The following is a 24,366-nucleotide window of genomic DNA, read 5'->3' as shown; positions in this document are numbered from 1 at the left end:
AAAGTTTCACACTTCTCTGGCCAATATCTCCGTAACCGTTCGACTTTGGACATAGGTGTTTTGGGTTATATCGGCATACTTTAACATAAGGAACACCCTCCCGAAGTCTGGCACATTCCTCCTGGGACACCCTGTATTATATATTCGTATAATAGCCAAACGTCCAACCTTCTGTGCCTCCCACAAATTTCTTCCAAAAGGCGTAGGAAAAAAAATGGTCTTCTTAGAGTGGTAACCTAACAAAGTTGTAGCTCTTCTTTGTATTTATAAAATTCTGCACAGGGGTGTCAAAGAAGCTTCGACATAAGATGTATGAACTATGTTGTTTGTCCCAAACGACGCATCGTAGAAAAAATGGCGGTAAATATGAGAAACGTTCATTTTGGTGAGATATCTTTGGAAAAATAATTGATGTTTCACTCCCCCCATGTCTTCATGGAGTAATGCTTAATTAGTTAAGCAGAGGGACAACTTTTCCTATTCTACTTCTTTCAGTTAAGTTGCAAAGAGGGGGCCTAATTCGCTTAGTGGGGGGAGTTCAACTGGGTCCAATCGCCACGGCGGCCACTGATTAGCCTATTGTAGCCTGCCCCGGGTGATTATGATGATGGAGAATTTGGTGGAATGAAGATTGGCAGGGGAAACTGAAGTACTCGGAGAAAACCGGCCCCAGCGCCACTTTGTCCACCACAAATCCCACTTGACCAGACCCGAGCCGCGGCGGTGGGAAGTCAGCGACTAACCGCTTAAGCTATGGTGCGGCCCGAGGGGGCTTAAAGCCCAATACGACAACTTTCAAGCGTGTCTAGCATTATAACTCTACATCTGTGCCATTTTAAAAAAAATGCATTCTAAATGTAAACGGAGTCACATATGCTATTCTTGAAAAAGCCGCTATTAATATTTTCACATTTACTAGTTTCACGGTAACTTGGTTGTTTGTTGGAATAGTTATATACGTAGGTCGTACCGAAAGTCACGAGCAACTTTTTTTACATGCAACCTGGGAACAGCAGATGAGAGAGAGTATGGTGGTAGGTGGAACCAGTAGTTGTGTTAACCTTGAGTGTATTGTGACGTCAATAGCTTGCATCACGTGACCAGTATCACTCCTAACAAAATGGCCGACAACGATACGTCGTTTCGCCAGCGTGCTGTAATCGAATTTCTTGTGAAAGAGGAAATCCCTGCTGCAGAAATTCAGCAGAGACTTCAGCGTGCTTATGGAAGTGTGTGCATGGGTGCGAGCAGTGTTCAAAGATGGGCGAAATATTTTAAAGATAGGAACACCAGCATCGAAGATGAGCCTCGGAGCGGTCGTCCTGGAACAGCCTCAACTGAACGCAACAAGGAAAGAGTGGATGAGATAATTCAAGATGACAGGCGTACGACTTTGGACACAATAGCCCGAAAACTTGGAATGGGGCACAGTGCACTACAGGAGATGATTGAAAGCTTGGGCTATAGGAAAGTTTGTGCTCGTTGGGTCCCGCGGTTATTGACCGAAGACCACAAAGGTCAGCGAAAAGCCATCACCTCAGAACTGCTGCAGAGATATCGACAGGAAGGCGACGATTTTTTTCTCTGTATTGTGAGAGGTGACAAAAGCTGGTTTCACCATTTCGAGCCTGAAACGAAACGGCAGAGTATGGAATGGCACAATTTGCATTCTCCATCAAAAAAGAAGGCAAAGACAGTTCCATCAGCTGCGAAGGTGATGGGCACAATCTTCTGGGATGCAAAGGGGTTTATTCTGGCCGAATTCCTGGAACCTGGGCAAACCATCAATGCTGCACAAGCTCCGTCGTGCATTGTGCGATAAACGTCCGGGACGAAACATCATCATCCTGTATGACAACGATCGCCTCACATTGGAAGCAATTGCAAAGGTTGGGTGGGAAGTTCTTCCACACCCCTCCTATAGCCCTGATCTGGCACCCTCCGACTACCATCTTTTCGGATTTGTGAAGGATCAGCTGCATGGACAACGTTTTGAGACAAGGGAGGCAATTCAGAAAGCAGTGTGTCAGTGTCTTTAGATGGCTGGAACGGAAGTTTACAGAAGGGGAATTTTCAAACTCCCAGAACGCTGGGAGAAATGTGTACAAAGAAGTGGCGATTATGTGGGAAAATAAAGAAAGGTATGTAGATTGAGGTGGTGTATTTGGTTTGTCAATAATAAAGCATGTTACTTTACAAAAAATTGCTGCTCATGACTTTCAGTACGACCCTCGTACATATACATGTATATGTATATAACTATGTATATTCATATAATTATACAGTGGATGGACAAAAATAATTAAAACACCCAACAAAAAGCACATTACCGTGATTAATATGGTGTAGGACAATTTCTGGCTTGCAGAACTGCTTGCAGTCTCCTTGGAAAGAATAAATAGAGGTCCTGTATGATTTGCAAGGGAATCTTGTAACATTCTTCCTGCAAAACATTGGCAAGTTCGGTTAATGTTCATGGAGGTGGATAACGAGCATGCAGATTACTCTCCAAAACAGACCAGAAAGGCTTAATAATATTGATATCTGGCGATTGTGGGGGCCATGGCAGAAGTGACACTTCATCTTCGTGCTCAGAAAACCAGTCCTGGACAATGTGAGCTGTGTGAACACAGGCAATGTCGTCTTGGTAAGTGGCATCACCAGTGGTGAACAAAGTTTGCACAATGGGATGGACCTGGTCACCCAAAATGGTCACATAGTTGTTGGCAGTGATGTGACCTTGCAGGGTAATGATGGGTCTGACAGAATACCACAATCGAACCCTTGCCATGTTTCACTCTTGGCATCAAACAATCTGGATCCTAAGCTTGGGATGGCATTCTAGAGACGTAAACTCAGCCAGAAGTAGGAAAGAGTGTGAAGGTGGACTTATCTGACCAAATGACCGTCTTCCATTGCTCCACAGTCCAGGTTTTATGGCTTCGGCACCACATTCTCCTCTTACTGGTATTTTGATCACTGATGAGTGGCTTTGGAATTGCAGCTTGTCCAGAAATACCCTGCTTGTAGAGTTCCCTTCATATTGTTTTGGTGCTGACAGGGTTTAGGAGCATGATATTCAGTTCAGTAGTCACTTCTGAAGCTGCAGTCTTCTTACTTTTTGTCACAATTCTACACAATGCTAGTCTGTCTCAATCACTCAACACACATTTCCGTCCATGCTGGTGTTCATTGGATGCAGTTTTTTCAGTCCTCCTGTATGCTGTCATAATCATGGATACTGTGCTTCGTGAAACGCCAAGAACCTCGGCTACCTTGGTTACAGAAGCAACCACCATATGGGCCCCAACAATTTGTCTGTGTTCGAATTCTGTTAGCTCTGACATGATGCACTAAAAATTGCAGAGAACACTCGACAACAAATGAAGCTTGCAACGTATTGCGGAGGTTGTACAGGTAGTGGCATTGGGCAGATACGACAGCGTGACCTACAAACGTCGCTAAAATAAACACTTCAATTAAGGCATCCATTTCATGAGGTATTTCCATATTTTTGTCCATCCCCTGTATGTACATGTATATATTGTGCTACAATTTTATGCATGCGAAATTCCAGAGACACGCCGTTTCAGTGTGGAAATACAATTTTCGTTGTATGGTCTGCTCCATGTGTGTGTGTTACCTTCTGAAGGTTACAGAAATGGCATATATATGAATCTTATCAATTGTGCCGCTACTCAAGAACTTTCCAGCATTTTATTCCTGAAATGTCTGCTGGTTTCACATGTTGCATTGTTCAGATTTTCCCCATTTATTTTGCTTGGATCCTGTAACCACTGCAATCTGGTTTGTTTCCTTAGATCTAATATATTTGAGCATCCTTCATCAAACCATAGCTTATGCTTCTTCAATTCATAATAGTCCACACACTCTTTGGCCAAAATTTTGATATTATCTCTAATAGTTTCCCAGGCTCTACTATCTAGTAACATCCACTAAGTTTTCCAAAGCTGCGAACCTATTTGAAATTTCAATACAATACTGCTCTTTTACCCTCTACCTCGTTTAATTTCTTGAGACTGAACCTCTTCATATGAATTCTGTGCGTTGTTTACACACTGCTAGCCTTTCCCTAACTTTTGCAGCCACCAGACAGTGGTCAGTATCACAATCTGCTGCCCTGAATAATCAGACATCAAGTATACTTGAATGCTGTCTCCTATCTATCAAAATATGGTGCATTTGGTTGTGCATCTTATCAGCAGGTGTTCAAGTAAATTTATGAATGTTACAATGTGAACATACTATGCTACAAGTGGGAAGGTTGCGGGATCGAATCCTGATGAGGTGGATTTTTCCAATTTACCTAATCCTTCCAGCCGCACTATGGTCCTGGGGTTGACTCAGCCTCTAACAGAAATGACTACCAGGAATATTCCTGGAATATTCTTGGGGGTAAAGGGCGGCCAGCATGTAAGGCTGACAACCTTACTGCCATCTATGAGCCAATGGTGTCGAAAATGTGGGAACCTCAACATCTCACAACCCTATGAGCCTCCATGGCCTGTTACAACGATACATTTACTTTTTACTTACAATGTGTGAACACTGTTTTGGATGTGGCAAAGTTTACTGTTTAACTCCATTATCATTATTAATTTCATGCAAACTCTCATTCCCAATTGTTGGTTTGAAATCTCTTCCTTATCTACTTTGGCACTGAAGTCTCCAAACATAATTTTCAAGTTGTATTTAGGGAATTTATCCAATACATGTTCTAATTCTTTATAAAACCTGTCCTTCATGTCATCAATTTTATTCTCTGTTGAACCGTGTACATTCAGAACGATGATATGACACCAGTGACCTCTTAGTATTATGTATGACATCCTATCACTAACGAACTCTACCCTCTTAACTGCTGATACAGTTGTCTTATTTAAAGGAAAGCTTGTGTCTAATTCATGATTCTTGTTCCCATTTCCATAGAAAAATGTATATTCGCCTGCTGGTTCGGTGCCACCTCCATCCTATCTGGCCACCTGTACTCCCACTAAATCTAACTTATATTTTGATATTTCTCCTGCCACTGTTCTAAGTGAGCCTGCCCTATACATACTTCTAACATTCCAAGCACAAAATCTCATATGCATTTTCTTTCACTTAGGTCATTTATCCAAAGAATTTGTCCAGGTCTAATGCTTCTTGTGATCTTTCATAATAAGCTTGTATTTTATGGTGAGGACTTGTTAGCCCCATGCCCAATCCACAAGCTGGAGGACCACTCCTTGTCGGAAATCTATGACTGCTTATTCAATATATTCACAGCTACCCTCCATATCTGGAGGCTGCCTCCTCCATCCGCAACCTGAGGATGTGCAATGCTGTGGTGACAAGGGACCCAGCTAACATGGGAACAACAAAAACAGTTCATGAAATTGTAGCCCAGATTTTTCTGCACCAACACACTAGTATATAATACAAGTCGCTCAGCTGGTCAAAAAATTCGCTACATTCTATGGAACCAAGAGATTCATCACCCTGTTTACATGAGCCAGCAGTTCACACGATCACATAAAGGCAGCACAATAACAACACATGTGCACACTTACACATTAAAAAATAATAAATAGGCAAAGTTAGAAAAGAGCTGTGACAATGTTACAAATTCAAATTCCAAAATTCTAATGTAATCCAGCAAATGAAACCAACTCTATTTGGTTGAAGACAACAGGTAAGCTGTCAAAAAATATGAATACACGCCTGAACATTTATGGTTACTGAAGTAACTGAACTCCTGCTGTCATGTGAGCCCATCAGCCCGAAGTAACACGTCCATTAAAGGCATCGTTGCCATTTGAAATATGATTTGTGTAAGAACTACGGGAAGCCAACACCTGTAAGCAAGTCTCATCTTCGCTTTCCCTTCTTCTGCACAAAATGTTTTATTGTTACTATAAATATAACACTTTTGGGAATAATTTGTGATGACTACATTCATTCAAACAATTAAGTCCATAGATGCAGGACCTCACATCAGGCTTCCAGGAATCTGAGAGGATAAAAAATCTGCTGATTTAAACTAGACGGTTGGTGGCAACGGCCAGGTACTCTGTCAACTGGCTGTTTGAATGGGGCCACTTGTTCCTATGTAATCATTTTATCCAGCTCTGTTGATAGGTCAAAGACACATCTAAAAGACCAGGAGGAAGTCCAGTGGTTAGCAGGAGGTCTAAAAGTAAGAGTTTCTTGCTGGGATAGGGAATATACTGGTGTTTATGAAATGAAAGGTGTTTCAAAGTTTAGTACGGTGACATTTAAGTTGAATGGCAAAGCCAATAGGAGCATTTTTTTTAAGTTTCATTGCAGACATGCAAAAAAAAATGTAAAGGTATCCCTGCAACAGGCTGTGGAGGCCCATAGGGTTGTGAGATGTTGAGGTTCCCACATTTTTTAGACAATCGACTTATAGATGGCGACAACGTTGTCAGCCGTATGCAAAGAAAAATCAAAATAAATTGTTCCAAATTGATCTGTTTAATGAAATATCTTCACTTTAATTTTCCAACAGATATGCCCAGTACAGTCACTTCAAGATCTACTCTGAAGCAGAATACTACAAGTTGGAGATTGATGGTTATGAAGGTAATGCCGGTGACTCTCTAAACGACCCCTGGTATGGCAGTAACAACAGTCCCTTCTCAACATACAACAGGTACAGCAGCTACTCTGCTACACTCATTCATGATTGATACTGTCTACTGATACCTTGGACAAGCTTACTTACATCTGGGAAAGCAGACACATATATACCGAATTCTAACATAAAATCAGGCCATCTTTCCAAAAAAAAATAAATGTATTCTGAATCTGTTTTTTGACCCAATATAGTCATATCTTAATCACTGGTAATTCTACCTACTTAGCATAGAAGTCTGATCAAGTGGATTAAATATGTAACTAGCCAGCTAAGTCCTTGAAGCAGAGTCCTTCTAAAGAAGCTATAGTTCCTACACTGTTCAAGGAATTTCTAGTCTTTTGTGAAGCTTGGAAGGTCACTGCAGCCTTCACAAGAGCATCCCATTGGTCCTTACCCTGAACCATTTAAATCCAGAACACACCCTCAAATCCTACTTCTTCAAGATCTATTTTAATATTATCTTACCATTTCCACCTTAGTGTTGAAAGTGATATAATTCTTTCAGGTTCTGTGATCAAATTTTGCATGCATTTCTTATATTCCCCATTTGTACATACCCCAGCCATCATATCATCCTTCCCTTGTTCACCTTAATATTTTATGAATTTAATTACTGGAGCTGCTTTTTTGCATTTAACAGCCAACCACTTTCTGTCTTCTGTCCCTGGCCCAAATATTTCCAGCACATACCTGTTCTCAAACACTCTCAATTTACGCACTTCACCTGGAGTCAGAGATTAAATATCACACCCACATAAAAACATGTATATTTAAAATCTGTATAACTTAACCTCCATGTTTTCCCTTCCAATACAGGGAGATTTCCTATACTAAATCAGTGTTTACTTAATTACAGACTATAACTCAATGAAGAATTAGACAGGATTCATAACAATTCAGCTAATGAGCCATCTACAGATGTTCAGACTGTGTAACCATGTTTCAGTTATGCACACAAACACGGTGCTACATGCTCTTCTTAAGCGACTGAGAGTTATTTACCTAGTCAAAAGTTACTGCTTTTATAGAACTGGAAGCTGCATAAGCATTCACAAAGGCCCAACACTGGACCTGTCTTCAACCAACTGAACCCAGTTCTCATGTTCGCACCCTATTTCTCTAAGATTGATTTTAATATTATCCTACTAATTCATGTGATTTCTCTGCCTGAGGCTATGCAACAAAAATATTGTACATTATTACTAACATGTCAAAAATTGTGTCCATACAGTATCTTTTTAATGGACATGCTGTGATTTCACTTGACTTCACGATTTTACTTTTATCCAAAAAAGTAACTGAAACTATTTAAATAATATAAATGCATATGTTAAGTACCTACTGATATCCTTACCTGCAGTTTTGAAAAAAGTATCCTAACTTTTTCCACAAAAGTAACTAAAACTATTTAAATAATATAAATGCATATGATAAGTAATTACTGATATCCTTACCAGCAGTTTTGCAAAAAGTATCCTTGTAGCTTTCAGTCAAAGAAATTTGGATCTGAAAAAGGACAAATAAAACTGGGTATAAACAAAACACATAAGCTCATGCTTCACAAGTAATTCTACATCCAGAATAGTCTTAGATCAGAAAGGCTGCTTTTATACTCTAATGCCTAGATCAAAAATCCAAATCCCAAGTTCTATAGCTACAGTATTAGAATTAATAATTAAAAATATGGTACCAGACTCTAAAAATCCAACATCACTGATACCAAAGCCTGCCACTGGATCCAATTCTGACCTAGTTTCATCCACCTTTCATTCCCACATCATCTCATTATCTTCAGTATTCGAAGTAAACATTTCCCAAAAACACTACACAGAGTCCAATGCAGTGTGATTACCTTCACAATGCTACTTTTATATTGAATGTCGAGACCAATAAAGTACATAACAAATCCATGAAAAATAATGTGTACATTTTATGGTAGGGGCACGCAGTAGCATAGTTGGTTGAGGCACTATGCTACAAGCCAGAAGGTAGCGGGTTCAAGTCCCGGTGAGGTCACTAGATTTTTTCAATTGACCTAATCCTTCCAGCCGCACTATGGCCCTGGGGTCGACTCAGCGTCTAACAGAAATGAGTACCAGGAACATTCTTGGGGATAAAGGGCCGCCAGCGCGTGGGTCTGACAACCTTGCCACCATCCATGAGCCGATGGTCTAGAAAATGTGGGAACCTCAACATCTCACAACCCTATGGGCCTCCATGGCCTGTTACAGGGCTACTTTTACTTTTTACTTTTTATTGTACAATAAGTATCAAAGATTTTGCAACACAAATGTTTCTTAGCACAACAGTTTTCATCATGGACATTAGTTAAACCCTACAGAGTCTTTGTCAGATGGCATGTAACCTGCTAACCTGCAAAAACGTAAGTTGTATTTTTGTATTAAATTGTGTCTGCAGAGATAATGACAGGTCAAGTCTGAACTGTGCGTCCATGCTGAAGGGTGGATGGTGGTGGAAATCATGTGGCCGGGGCCTCAATGGGCTCTATCTTAATGACCCTCAAGATCTGACAGCTAGACAAGGTATGGACACTCAACATATATGTGACAACTACAAATTACATTAGAGTAACCACAGATATTCACATATTCATTCGCCAACCAGCAGCCCACACACCCATTCTAACTGGCAACAACTATACTCTTAAATCTGCATTTCGGTCAAAGTCAATCTAGAAAAATCATCCATTTACCAAAACTCTTGATTGGCTAAACTGTTTTCACTAACATAAATTTAATGAACCATTCTTTACATAAAGATTAGCATAGTGGTAATTATAATCATTACAGGTAAACTCTAGTGGTTGAAAACTACATCTCCAACTAGTCCCGAGGTCAAGAAAACGTGGTCTATAAATCCACTTACCATATGCCTTCATGGCATAGTGTTTACTTAGTTAAGCTCAGGGAAAACTTCTTATTTTAATTAGGAAATATCAAGTTCACATGTGATACAAATTTTTGACAAACAGTCCAACAGTATTAGCAAGACAGAGGACACGTGATGATGGTCATATACAACCAAAACATGTAGATGAGGAAGAAGGGTGATTAGATAACAAGATGCATTTGAGATATAAATATATATGAAATAAACGTTTTCATGTATTTATTAAAGTAAATAAGACACAAAAGGAGAAGAAAGAAAGCCAGTCGTTAAGACAAATGTCAATGACGTAGATAAGAATTTATTCTGTTTCTAAGTACAATTTATTTGATGTTCCTTGATTTATGTTTTTCATCCTATTAAAATTTAAATGAAATCTCATGAAGTCAATAATCTCAATGCTACATTAATTCCATCTAAGATTTTCCTCAGTTTAGTGTCCAAATTTTGCTCTCTCCAAAGAAATCTTAAATGCAGCTTCCACCTTTCACTGTATTGCATTTAATCTCAATGCTACATTTATTCCATTTAAGATTTTCCTCAGTTTAGTGTTCAAATTTTGCTGCTCTCCAAAGAAATCTTAAATGTAACTTCCAGCTTCCACTGTATTGCATTTACAGTCCACCGGCAAGTTATCTATAAATTTGCTACAAGTAATGATTGGCTTTCATGGTACTTAAATGAGGCTAACAAAACTGCAGAGCTACCTATAATGCAAACTTAAATTTGTATTTACCAAACACTCGAACCATGTTTTTCCATAATCAATAGACAATGAAGGTCCTTTGCTTAGTATGTGTCTGTTTGCATTACAGAAAACAAAGTGATCCTCAACTGACAATTTCTATTTAATGAACAAACATTTAAAAATGTACTTATGCTAATCAGTTACTGAAATATTCTGCTATTTATGGTCTTCAGTTTCATGCAGCATTTTCAGGTACAGAATGGATAATGTTCTGACGCAACTATCTTTCTCATGAGACAGCGAAGAAATGGCTCTATGTGCCACATTAGCTGAAAGAATTTGCATCTTACCTACTTTCAGTTTCATCACTAATCAAGGGCTTTAATTTAATTAGAATATGAGTGACCAACCAAGATGTTTTATAGAAAGCCACTGTCCTTTCAACTAATTTCCCACAGGTACATAACACATCAATTTAGTTCATCCATTAAGAATCTGCCTGTAATAAGGAGTGAGAACACAAAATTAATACTGCCATAATCTAAACTCTTACTCAAGGGAAGGGAGCAGGCAGTAGCATAGTTAGTTGAGGCACTATACTACAAGCTGGAAAGTCGCAGGTTTGATTCCTGATGAATTCATGGGGATTTTTCAATTGGCCTAATCCTGCTGGCTGCATTATGACCCTGGGGTTAACTCAGCCTCTAACAGAAATGATTACCAGGAATATTATGGGGGGTGAAGAGTGGCTGGCACCTAAGGCTGACAACCTCACTGCCATCTGAGCCGTTTGTCTAGAAAAATGTGGGTGCCTTGGTGTCTCACAATCCTATGGGCCTCCACAGCCTCTCACAGGGCAAATTTTACATTTTATTTATATGAGAGAGGTCTCGATTTTTTATTTGGCAGGTGTTCCACTAAGTTTCATGCATCTGTTCCAGGTATTGTGTGGTTCCGATGGAGAGGATGGGACTACACTCTCAAGAGAGCTGTTATGATGATCAAGCCCAAAGGAACTATCAGTACAACTGCATGAAGAATTTACTTACTATAACCAAACTCTAAATTAAAAATCAAAGCCCTCCAAAAAGAGAAATACACATTTCTATTACTCATTAGAAAATGATAAACATTAAAAGAAGTAATTTGAAAAAGTCAGAGATGATGTAGCCCTAGATGGAAATGTGATGCAAAAAGGAGGGAATAAGTGCCGTCATTGGCACATGTCTAGTTTATTTATAGAGGCTAATAGGGCAAGAAATGCAATTTGTAAGTTGCTGTGTTGGCCCTGATTCTGAATATACCACAACTCAACCAATCACATCATCACATATATTGTCAGATGATCCTGCTTGATTGGGTTGTGACACACTTCTGTGGAAGGCTTCAAAATGACTGTACATAATTATTGGTCCATTTTCCTTAAATACAAGATGTAACAAATCTTGAAATATAAAACACATAAACCATAACAAAACATAAATTATTAAGCAGGGCAACATGGCAAATGTTAAAGCTTTAGTGCCCAAGTAGGAACTGATGCACTGATCCTCAGTTTCTTGTTACACTTGCAACTGGTGAGGCTCATATCCATTCCAAGTGAACAATTTCTCAGACTTCTTAAACTGAGCATGTGCTATGACATAAACTCAGCTTGTATTATTAAGGGTGTTTTTTTTTTTTTGCAATTACATTGGATGGAAATTGTTGGAAATAAGAATGGAGCTATTTCTTCCTTACAGTCACAAACATATTACCACCAATTTCAATCTGATGATATATTTATGTAATAATGACCAGTGTCTCATTTTTACTTGTTTTACCCATGAAAATACTCTACTGAAATTAAATTATTATCTTTTAATATGTTTTGATTATATGGAAATCATTCTCAGGGAACAAGTAATTACTTTTTGGTTGTTACTGTCTACATAACTACTTACTCTACAAAGTAAGTGTGTGACATGCTAGCATTTACAGATATAACGAACATCAGTGAACCAATGTATAATCTTAATGGTACATCTGCTGTTTATTTGCCAATACTGTTGAACAAAACTTTGTATGACAATACAAAATTATGATGAAATTTTAGACTAGAAACTCATACCAGAATCTAAGCACACATTGACCTTTTTCGCACATGTAACAAAACACCAAAATCCACTACTACCAATTTTTAATGGCAAAAGTTATAAATTTCTAAGCGCATTAGACAAAATTATTATCCCCTAGCAAGAACCACACGATCCTGCTGCTCTTAGTGAAAAACCAAATCAAAGTTTACTGATCTTGCAGTAAAAAGTAGTTCTTGTCTCATCTCTGATGGAAGTTGTTTTTGTTGTTTTTGTCATTACAAGGAATGTTCCATGTCTATTATAAAGAAATGGCCCTTATTTATTGTACATATTAGACATTCTTTAGAAATCAAAAAATAAGGAATACCTTATTTGGAGGTCATGCTTGTCTGTGACCTAGTAACAGCACCTATAGATGACAAGTTTTTTCTTACAAGTTAACAATGGAGACTTTCAGTAAATGGTGTCATGCAATTCGGATTTTTGTTCATGTGGAATCATAACAAAACTTACTCTACATAAGGTCATAAATGAATTGCTACATGTATATCGTTATATATATATATATATCTTCGCTAAATTTTGGTGAAAGTCAATATGAGAGACGTGTGCATAACATTAGATTGGCCATTTTCATTTTAACCTCTACTGACTGATTACAAAGCCTACTTTACTCAAGATTATAAATAAATTTTTTCATGTAAATTTGATTGTTTTTTATGTATAAGAACAAGTTTTTATGACCTTATGTACAGTAGGTTTTGTTGTGAATGCATACAGATGAAAATCTGAAATGTGTGACACCCTTTTGTGAAAGTCTTAGATATCAGTTTCTTAATGAGTCCAATTTGTAAGCACTGATACTAGACTATAATTGGATGACCAGACATGACTAGAACATAAGGCATTCTTTTTGTTACTTTGCAGACACCTGATCAGTCTAATCCACATAAGACATTCCTTTTCTACACCCTGTAAAAAAACTGTAATATATGAGATTTGAGGTTCTTGTGGTGATCACGAAGGGCACCATCTTCTCAAATGTTACATCATATAGTCCAGTAAATGTTTACCAATTTTGCAGAGGTACTAAATTCATCCAGAACATCAATAACATTTACCAAACTGCACAACATAACAACACAAAAGATAACACTCTTCAATGTCAAATATGTACCATAAATGTGGGACATTCCTTCATAATGACAAACACAGTAAGAACTACTTCAGACTAAAAGGGAAGTGAATGGAACTAGTTTTTACTATAAGAGCAGTCAGTACTGAGACTATAAACTCACATTCAGGTTTTTGTCAGCAATATCAGCAATGTCTAATTATTACTAAGGAACACTAGTTCTGTCTTATGTGTCTAGGAATTTCTGGTTTCTACTGGTATAAAGTCGTTTCGATGGATTTTCAGTTTTTCCTGTAACATATATGTCAGCCAGTTATAACGGTTACTTTACCTCTGCTCTATAGTGTGATCCACGCTTACCATGCAGTAGTATGTAATAATAACATTCCCTTAAAAGTTTTAACTCAAAATTCAAACCCAATTTTAATTTCATATCTGTCATGCATCAAATGGATTAAAAGAATTTAGCATTGCAATTAATTAGTGGAACTACATTCCTCAAAAGAATCCAAGAGAATTATATCATTTCTTAGTGATGAGTATTTCATATGCTTAAAACAGCCAAACAGACATGTCAGTCTATAGACAAACTACTCATAACTATGAAATGAAAGAGCATTTTTATTAATATAACTAATTAAATTAATATATTATTCTGTATATGGCTTGCCCTATTTACTGGAAAATATGCAGTATATACATCAGTGTGGTTGACATCCATTTCTATCAAGCCTGTTCATATTTGGGTTTGGTTTGTATGCTGGACATTTTTATCAGGGATGCATTTGCTCTATTAGCTAAATTCTTCATAAGTTGCGCAGAATTACATCACTGCAATTATGTATTAACGACATTTCTTACAATATATCAGACTTGAGGTTCCCATTGCAGTATTTAGATGGCAGCCTTGCGGGATGTAACATTGCATAACATGGTAAACAACTACCACACTACATGACATCACAATCTTCTATAATGTGTCATGATAACATGTATGGTATCCAGTATTTTGAAAACTGCATCTCCCACAATAGCATACAAAATCCAGAGTTGTATACATTTTTCCTAAATTCTTCTTTGTACATTTCTATGCTGTGTGGGTTACGTTCCTTTCCTATACAATTCTTAATCTAAGCCAATATTTATCCTGCATCCTACATTTTGTACCCTGCAACTACTCCCCACTTCCAAAATAGACAGTCATTGGAAAAAGTGCGGATCATATGCTGTAAGGTATCTTAAAAATGCAGTCCTCTTTAAACTAATCAGAACAAAACAAAATTTACTGTAATGCTGACTCTAGCAGCTAGCTTGTGGCTGATTCTCTTTACTGCCAGTCACTTGATATAAGCCAGTACTGTCCTACACCATTCTAGAAGCCAGTGTTTTTGACAGTGTATTTAAAATCATGTTCAAAATGTCAAACATGCACAATACTTCAATTGCCTTGTGAGAGCTTATTATATTGGCAGAGCAAAAAATAAACTTAATATTTGCAATCCTATTCAAACATACAAAAGAACTATTCAACCATGCTCTTTTGCATTAAAAAGACATGTATCACTGAAGTATGAGGGCAAGATTAAATAAAATAATACACTGCAGATAGAATTATGCTCAGACTAATTCATTCTAATGTTAAAAATACACAGGTTTATTAAACGATATCTCATTTTAAGTACTGCATTCAGACAGCACAACTACAACTTTTCCTGATATGGCTGTTTTAATTGTTTAACAAGTTAATGGTCACTCTTAAATATGCATTTAATTCTAAAGAATGTTCATGAATTGTTAGTAATAAGTAACATCATGAAAGCACCTAAACAAGAGTGAAGATGAAGAGCATGACTTTCATCCATAAAAGATTTCTTCTAAATTTCTTGAATTGAAGAGTTTCAGATACACTCATATTCCTGCCACACAACACTGGACTGCTGACACTAAGAGCAGTGTCACTAGTTTCAGGAAACTGAAGTGTGAAACCAAACTCAATTAGCATTCCGGAAAGACTGACTGATACACAGAGGTGGTCCACGTCCATCAAAAGACTAACAGAACGAAATTTCTGGTCTGGAGAGGAAAATATTTGTTGCAGGGATCACTACAAAATGTATTTACTTTTGAGACTTGTCACTATAAACAATCATGACATGTCCCATGATTAGAGACAAACAATAACTACCAGGACATTGGTCTCTTATGAATTAGTACATGAAGAATCTGCTTAAATTAAATGCATATACATAAAAATAAATGTGTCAGATATGTAGTGAAACATCTGCAATAGGTTTATTGCATCTGTTTTCAAATAACTAAGTTACGTACTTTAACTCTGTTCAAGCAACATTTCACAGCCAATAAAGTAGCTACAGTAATCCCTACAGGAGGCCACTGCACAGCCATCAAACTAAACTAATGGGTTAAAATACAGATTTACTGATCTTCATATTCATTAGCCTCATCCCTAATCACACTGGTTTGATCCTCCACATCTACCATGAGCGCAGGTACTTCAAGAGGTACCATTTGGAAGGGATGTTAATACTTGAGCTCTGATATAAGAACCTGACAAATTCCCCAAATTTGCAGTCAATCTCCTAATTCCTCATGCCAATTCAGTGGCAGAACAATGAGAGTTAATGTGACATCAAATACTTCTATATAGAATATTCCATCTTCATTCTAGCACTACTGAAGTCAAGTGTCTTGCATGAGTGGTCTAAGAATGTATGTAATGAAATAAAGGACAAAATCATAATTTATAAAAGCTAATAAATTATTTTTAAATGCCATGTTCAAATATTTGACAATGACAGTAACAAAGAATATATAACTGTGATTAATTTAAAAACAGAATAAATAAATTCAAGATGCACATACAATTATCTTAGAATGAGATATGTCTACAATTACACTCTGTATTAATTGTTAAGGAATAAGATAGCATCAGGTGTAACAAGCTTTACTAAAAACTTGAGTCAATATAATTGCCTTACATATTTAGGTCCAAAAGGGCTCTCTTCAGAGGTGGAGACTGCTTACATGTGCATTACAATTATACATTAGTATTCTTCATATTATATATTTCTTCTAAGTAAAGCATGTGGTGGTGGTTTGTATTATGGTTGTTCTGGCTTCAGAATATGTTGTTAAATTGTCTTTACATAAGCTTGGTATGAAGTACTGGGCAATAATGTGTTGATAATTGTCTTAAATACCTCCCTACCGTTTTTGTTGGAGGTGTCGGCCTATTTTGTTGTAACCTGAATGCATTCAAGTTACAGTTGAAGATGGTCCTATGGGACCAAAACATGTTAGGCAATTATTTTAATTCAAGTTTCTGGTACAGGTTCTTACACTTGATGGTAACAGGCTATGCCATAGTCCAGGCAGTTAGTCACTGGGTTACCACTGCGACAGTCCAGGTTCAAGTCTCGATAAGGCCATGTGGGATTTGTGGTGGATAAATTGGCACTGGGGCAGGTTTTCTCTGAGTACTTCAGTTTTCCCTGCCAATCCACATTCCACTGACTGCTTCACAGTCATCATCTATCATCTGGGGCTGGTACAATAGGCCAAAGAGTGGCCGCAGTATCAAGTGGACACAGTCTCACCCTACTAAGTACAATAATAATAAAAATACACTTTATGGTTTTCTTCTTCCTTAACAATTTACACATACTACAGTTCAGTTCAGAATATTTAATTTTCTTCTCTTTTTCAAAATTAAATGTTGAAATTTGTTAAACTACTCATTACTTGGCCATGAAATTTAGCTTCTCATTCTAGAAGATCAAAGATTGAAGGTAATTGGAGGGAGGGATAAGAAACATATGGAAATGTAAATAATGTAAGAGCTTCATTGACAATTTGTTCACAGTATCCACAGAATGAAAATAATCATAGGTTGAGCTGGGCTCTAATGGCCAGCAGCAGCAAAAGTTCTGGTAGATTATTCACATGCTGTGCATACAATCTTATAATTCAAGTATTCTAGTGTCACTGAAACAAACAAAATGCAAACAGAAGTAAGAGTTGTCTGCTCGACTATCAGACAAGCATGGTACTTTAAAACTTCCCTACAAATTCCATTAACCATTATAACAGAAGTAAAATGAATTACACACAATGTAAGAATAATTTACATCACTTTGTACCTAAACTTCAGAAATTGGCCTACACTGAGCTCTGTATTATCCAACACACTCAACAGTCAAATGATTCTATGACCTCTTCTTTGGAGCTGACTGTTACAAACTTTCTAAAATTCTCCTAAGAGAAACATCAATGCCATGACCAAAACAAACTGGAAATTAGTGAAATTTCTAACAAGTAATGAAGATCAAAATTTTATTCCTCACTGATATGGCTGACCAATGAGGATTACTTTCTTGTATTTAGCTACCTTTAGAACATCAATGAATTTCCAATAATTTTGCTGAAATAATGCATTTCAGACAGAAGTTATGACAACAGCAACAGAAACTTAAATCGAATAAATTGTGATACAGAAAAAAACTGTAAAACTAATTTTTGAATAGACTGAAGCTAGGGAAGCCTGTTTCCTTAAAATGTACCTTCATTTATGTGAAGAGACACTGTCTCTCTCAACATACAGCATTCCTGCAGTTATTTTCAATGCATAGCCACTTTTGTAAAAGATAACATTTTCTGTAAATATCTTATGCAGCATAATTTCCTTTCTGTGTGTCATATGTCCCCAGTATACCATCCATCCTTCTAGTTCGCACTTCTGGAACTCAACCTCAGACATACTACACACTGCTCAATCAGGCCAATCTCAGAATATTATGAAGAGCAATGAAAATGGTGCCGCAGATAGCACAGTATGCATCAAAAGTGTTGCATAGTTTCAGTTCATTCAGCAAGGTGTCGACAGCAGAAACTGCATCAAGAAATTTAATTTCAATAAAGTGATGTGTTATTTTGATCAAAATGGAGAGCACAAACATTCCTACTATTGTACATAATCAGTTATTTGCAGAAAATTATAAAATATGAAAAAATATTTCATGGCTGGATGTACTGAATATTGAAATTTTGACATTTGGTGAGGGTCTTTAAATGTGATGCCAACATCTTTAAAAATTCATGTATCTATCAAGAGACACAACATAATTGTACATATTTTGTGTAAGTTGTATAAAGTGTAACACGTTTTTATACGGCCTGAGTACTAATTATTGAAACACATTTATATTTTCCCAACCAATTCTGCCCCCAACATTACCTCATAGAATAGATCTTCCTTATTCCTAACCTGTGACACTTTTTTAATATCTTCTGACCTATGACAGCTTCACCATGAATTACACTCAATTGGCTGTTTCTAAACCCTATGGTTGTAGTTACTCCACTCACACTTCATCAGAAATCTTGGATTTCTTTACCTCAGAGGTTTGTATTCCAGTGCCTTCTTTGGCATTATATTTTCATCTTCATTCTGTATTTATGCTGTAATGATATCATTTGACAGTCTTCAATTTCATCATTAACACTTGAAACATTTCATTTCATTCTGAAGTCTGTACTTTGTTAATGATGTAGTTTTGCAATACCAACTAAAGATCACAGATGCCTCATTTACTATGATTCTAGTCCTTCAAAAACCTTTACTAAAATATCAGCCCTCACTACCACAGTTAAGAACTGTCTTTGCTGTGACATGAGTTCTTATTTCTCAGGGCTTTGGAGGAACCTGCTAAAAGTGGCTCTGAAGATGTTTGAATGAAAATAGGTCATGAATATCTATAAATTTAATATGAAAGACTTGTATGTATGGTCACATTACAGTGATTAAAATGTGGGTTCTGCTGGTTATTGGACACAATTGTTTTTTCAACTTGCTTAGTTGGGGGTGGAGTCAAACTGCGTCCACTCAGCATGGCGGCCACTGATTGGCCTATTGTAGCCTGCCCCCGGTGATTATGATGATGGAGACTGGCAGGGGAAACCGAAGTACTCAGAGAAAACCTGCCCCAGTGCCACTTTGTCCACCACAAATCCCACTTCACCAGACCCGGGATCGAACCAGGGCCGCCACAGTGGGATGCCAGTGACTAACCGCTTGAGCTATGGCGCGGCCTACTGGACACTAAATCATCTTATTTAGAAATGATCACAACATTTTCAAGAGTATTCACAATCATTCTGTTGTCATGGACTCATTGTTAGCTTGTGGGCTCAGATAACAGTGAACACGCTTAAACAAACAAGTATTATGACACTCAGTATCCTACTGTGTAAGACGCAAATTTAAAACTAAACAATACCACTCAACTCTGGCACAGAAAATCAACTTCTTCCACTAAGCTATTTTGGTGAATTAATTTTTTCTTTCGTGTCACACCAACTGTAAACCAAAACATCTCTTCTTGCTGGACATTTCCAACAGTAAACTGTTGGATCCCTCTCTCTATTAGATGGCTGTCTCACCATAAGCTCAGGATATAACTGCTTGTTGTACTCAATGATGACAAAGTCCCGTTTCTTCAAAGCTTCTTCCAGACTCTGACTTTCACAACTTTGTAGGTTTCTTCAAAATTCTTCAAAATTACTTCCATCATCCTTGGCACTGTTATCATGAATGCTGAGGTCATCAATACATGAACTTGTATCCAATGATGACACAGTGACTTTATTTGGTCTTCCTCATTTTTTAGAGGAATCTTCATTGCCAGATGGAATGGCAAGACCAACAGGCGTTCAAGCCTGGGCAGATGCTCTTGTCTGGAGAATCATTTAGCTTTTTGCACTGCATCATTTGCTTCTTTCACCATATGCCAGATGAGAGTACTGCCAAATATATCCAAATTCATACCTTTCTTAGTATACATTTCGGAAGCTGTTGCTTCTCAAAGTGGAAAAACTGAACATTTCTGGAATTCTGAAACCAAATTTTCACTCCTGTATTCCAAAAGTTTGGTCATTAGCTGCTTCAAGAGACAGAAATACATCTTTTTGCAATATCCCACACCTGGTACTTTCTGATGTTCCTTCCCAGGTTTTCAGTATGCTCCACCATATTGCTACATCCAGTGACTGTGTAAGATCAATGGAACCAGGAGCACAACAGAACAAACCAGATTTCATTTTCTTGACAGGACTGAGGTACTAAAACATTAGTATGTGAAGACAGGTTGTTGCCAGTAACAACTTTCACACCTCTTTGCTTTCTGAGTAATGGCAACACACTGTACAGAAACAAATCTTCAAATATCACCACATCAATTGGATTATAGGAAGTGATTGAACATTGTGGAGGGGNCCCCCCCACACACACACACAAAAAAGCATCCTTCGGAGAAAAGGGGATGCCATTATGCCTGTAGGCTATTTGTACTAAATTTGTGACAAACAGCCTTAAGGAATGAGCAATGTGACATGTAGACCTGTTGCTAGGGCAATGACCATGACATAAACAAATATTCAACATCCGTTGTTAAGTAACGGCTCCGCAACCATGTCAGCTCACAGATGTCAGTGAGGTTGTCAGCCTTATGTGCTGATCACCCTTTACCCCCAGAAAGTTTCCTGGTGCTCATTCCTGTTATAGGCTGAGTCAACCCCAAGGCCACAGTGCAGCTGAAAGGATTAGGTCAATTAAAAATCCAATGACATCATTGGCAACTGAACTATGCAACTGCATGCACCAATGTGAACCTCAAATTCTATATGCATTATATGATCTATCAAATTTTCAAAAAGTTACTTCACTTTCCTTCAGAGGTCATTGAACAACAGGAAGAAGATATAAACACTTTCATGTGCCAGGGTTGGAAATGATAGTTAATACCGAAGCATTCAAAGCGTTTAAGCTGTGAAGAATTAATAGCTCATCATAAACATAAAGATGTTGTTAAAAGCAGTGATAAGCAGACATACAAAAGTGTATATTGGTTCCTGTTCACACAACAGAGAAAGAAAACTGTACATGAGTTTCTGTTCAGATGTAAGTAGGACTTCTTAATTTCACATCCACAAACTTCAACTTTAGATTAATCCTCATACAAGCCTGATGGTGCTAAATAAGATTACATAAAACAAAATACGGCTATCAGATATAATATACACAATGGTATTTACAGAAAGAAACTCTCTTCATTGCATTATGATTTACTGAACACATTCTTCTAGTCTTGCCACCATTAGGAGCTCATGCATATCATCCCGCAACTATTTCTTTGCAGACCACACATCAGTATAATGTAAGTGTGTGGGAACATACAATTTGATAACCAGTTAGAATAGATTTTAAGTACTGTTTCTGTTACTGTTATGTTCTTATTAAACATGTAAAAGTCCCAAATAACCACTCTCTACACATGAACATATCAGTGTTCTACTTTGGTGTAAATGAGAATGACACTCATGCAATACAACACTATTCCCAGTCTTGCATGAATTGTATAAAATCTTATGCAGGAATTCATAATGAGCATAAAAAATAGCAGCATTCAGTGTTCCATTTAAAACACCATCTTTTTGTAAATTTTTGATCAATAAGTAAAATACTCTCATACTTCGCCATTTTCCATATATGGTATTAATTAAAAATCTCAATCACACCTCAGCTCTATTAATCTACACTATCAGAATCTGTAGATATGAAAATATGTACAGTGCAGTACTGAATCGATGACACAGACAGGTCTCTTGAAAACGTACAGAATAAGTCCATAATTTAAACCTTCAAAATATATTATCGTTTATTAACTACAGGCAGAAAAATCAGAATTTCAACTGCTGCGATATAAGGGTGGAATACTAGTTCCAACAAAAATTTACTTAGGGAAATAGCGGGGAAATCACATAAATTCAGCTTTACAATTAAGAGTGAACAGAAGGGGAAATCCAATTTAAATTTCCCAAATGGGTAGAGCTGTAGCGTAAATAATTTGGGTCGTGGAGATGTTACCTTTCATATTGGCCTCAAATATTCATGATAAACCATACAGAATGCGCTCAAAAGGACCCTAACCTTATTCTTTGAACGCTGCCGTCCACTGTCCAAATCACAATTTCCGATCTCGAGCTCAGATTTAACGTAAATATTTAGGTCTCCTAACATAAATTCTTAATTAACACTCTATAATTCAATATCACTTAAGCTGTCATTAATGATTCTTTATACTAAACCACGCACTGAACACCACTAACAACAACATTCAAACTTCTACCCATGATGCCTATGTACACTGGGGTTTGAATTAGAACATGCTACCAACTACGGATTGTCACCAACATACGTGTATGAAAATTCCCAGCTCCGTGGAGCCAATGTATGCTCAGAGATATTCTGTCGGCATGAACACTACAGGAGCTACACTCGCTTTCTCCGGGATTCACGAATTCAGTACTAATGGGCGCATCCAGATATTTTAAGACGAAATGGAAAGATTTTTCTAATGCTATTAAGAAAAACATTAATTCAAGAAGCATTGCAGTAAGTGTTTAATGATTACTACTCAACACATGGTATTTCTGTCTAAAATAATTGAAATATTTTAAATTTTTGCTTTAGAAATGTTGACTTAAAAATATGATTCTTTTCCTGTAAAATGAGTATTATCTTCATATTTTTGTTACTGGGAACGGAATAATATATATACTTATTGATGCAAATGTAAACTTGGAGATACAAATGAGAATGGAATCATTATACTCGTATTTTATTCTTGATGCAAATGTAAACAAACATGTACAAATGAGAGTTAATTCTCGAGCGTTTATAGAGATTTTAAGCAGAAATACTTAGACCTCTGGGTGAAATATGAATAGTTCACATATCGAAATTAGTTCTTGCGAGTAAATTTTTGTATTAGTCCAAATTAGGATAGCCGTTGACTAATTTGTTACATTTAGATCCTTTGGAATTAATTACATTCAGACTATAATCAGTTAATTTATTTACCCAAAACAGGCTTAATTTGCACAATTTTGTATACCTAATTTCTACTACTGGAAGGCAACACACACACACAAACTGGATTAAGCTTTTATTTGTATTCCAATATATAGCATCATATTGTTTCCTTGGTCTTCATAATAAAGTTACAAAATCAGGAATGTCACATAAATACAACACTTCTATATGTTACATTAAAACAGGAGAGTAAAACTTTACAACTGTTGCTCCATGTGGTCACCCTTCAGTTCGACTTGGGAACAGGCTGCAAATGACACTATTGTAACACATGGAGTAAGCGTTGACATTGTTGTTGACATCTCACCTGCAAAGAACACATCCCTTAAGCCTGTTCTGAAAGCACAGAGTGCATTATAGTATAATGCAGCTGAACGTAATAAATACATGTACAAGAGTTGGAGCTTTAATAGTGACAACAAAGCTGCAGAGACGTCAATGCAAAGGAACCAAATAATGTCGCGTATACCACACTATAGTTATATACCTACTTCACCTCAGATTAAACGGACTCTTTCCAACACTATGCGCATGATCAGTGACGAGAAGAACAGAGCCTCTTGCAAGCTGGCTTTCTAATGTAGTGTTGTCATGATGTTTTCGAAGCAGGAACAACGGAGATGGATAAAGATAGAATGTGCCAGAGGCCGTGCAGCACGACAGTGTCGCTAACGTCTTCAAGAGGTTTGCGGGGAATCTATATTGCCGTACAGAAAAGTGCCAAGGTGGGTAATCATATCTTATACATATATGTATATAAAACACACATATAATATTGTCTTATTATTTAACAACACTTCTTCATACAAGTAAAGAAGCATAACTTGAATTTGTTGAACGGATAATTAGGTAACCGTGACAGGGCAGCTGAACTCTTAATATGACTGAAATTGAAACATTCCATTATCAGTTGCATTACAGGACGGTAATTTTTCACCCTATTTTTTT

At 37.2% G+C, this 24,366-nt stretch overlaps 2 protein-coding genes across 2 annotated transcripts in view; one reads left to right on the top strand and one right to left on the bottom strand.

Annotated features, from left to right (window-relative positions):
- Positions 1-11,932, top strand: part of LOC111861862 (angiopoietin-2) — a 164,678-nt gene extending 152,746 nt beyond the window's left edge. The window contains exons 5-7 of the mRNA XM_023846787.2: positions 6,533-6,676; positions 9,080-9,204; positions 11,198-11,932. Of these exons, the coding sequence (XP_023702555.2) occupies positions 6,533-6,676; positions 9,080-9,204; positions 11,198-11,292 (364 nt within the window). The 3' untranslated portion in view covers positions 11,293-11,932. The remainder of the gene's footprint in view (positions 1-6,532; positions 6,677-9,079; positions 9,205-11,197) is intronic.
- The window catches only part of LOC111861861 (centrosome-associated protein 350), a 283,054-nt gene extending 260,383 nt beyond the window's left edge, over positions 1-22,671 (bottom strand). Inside the window, exons 1-2 of the mRNA XM_023846786.2 lie at positions 22,474-22,671; positions 8,116-8,167 (exon numbers count right to left, since the gene is read on the bottom strand). The gene's annotated coding sequence lies outside the window, so the exon portion shown is untranslated. The remainder of the gene's footprint in view (positions 1-8,115; positions 8,168-22,473) is intronic.
- Positions 22,672-24,366: the final 1,695 nt, after the last annotated feature.

This window comes from Cryptotermes secundus, unplaced genomic scaffold (genome assembly GCF_002891405.2).
Source record: "Cryptotermes secundus unplaced genomic scaffold, Csec_1.0 scaffold1231, whole genome shotgun sequence".
Classification (NCBI taxonomy): domain Eukaryota; kingdom Metazoa; phylum Arthropoda; class Insecta; order Blattodea; family Kalotermitidae; genus Cryptotermes; species Cryptotermes secundus.
The sequence above is the reverse complement of the archived record's forward strand: the minus strand, read 5'-3'. Positions and strand labels throughout refer to the sequence as shown.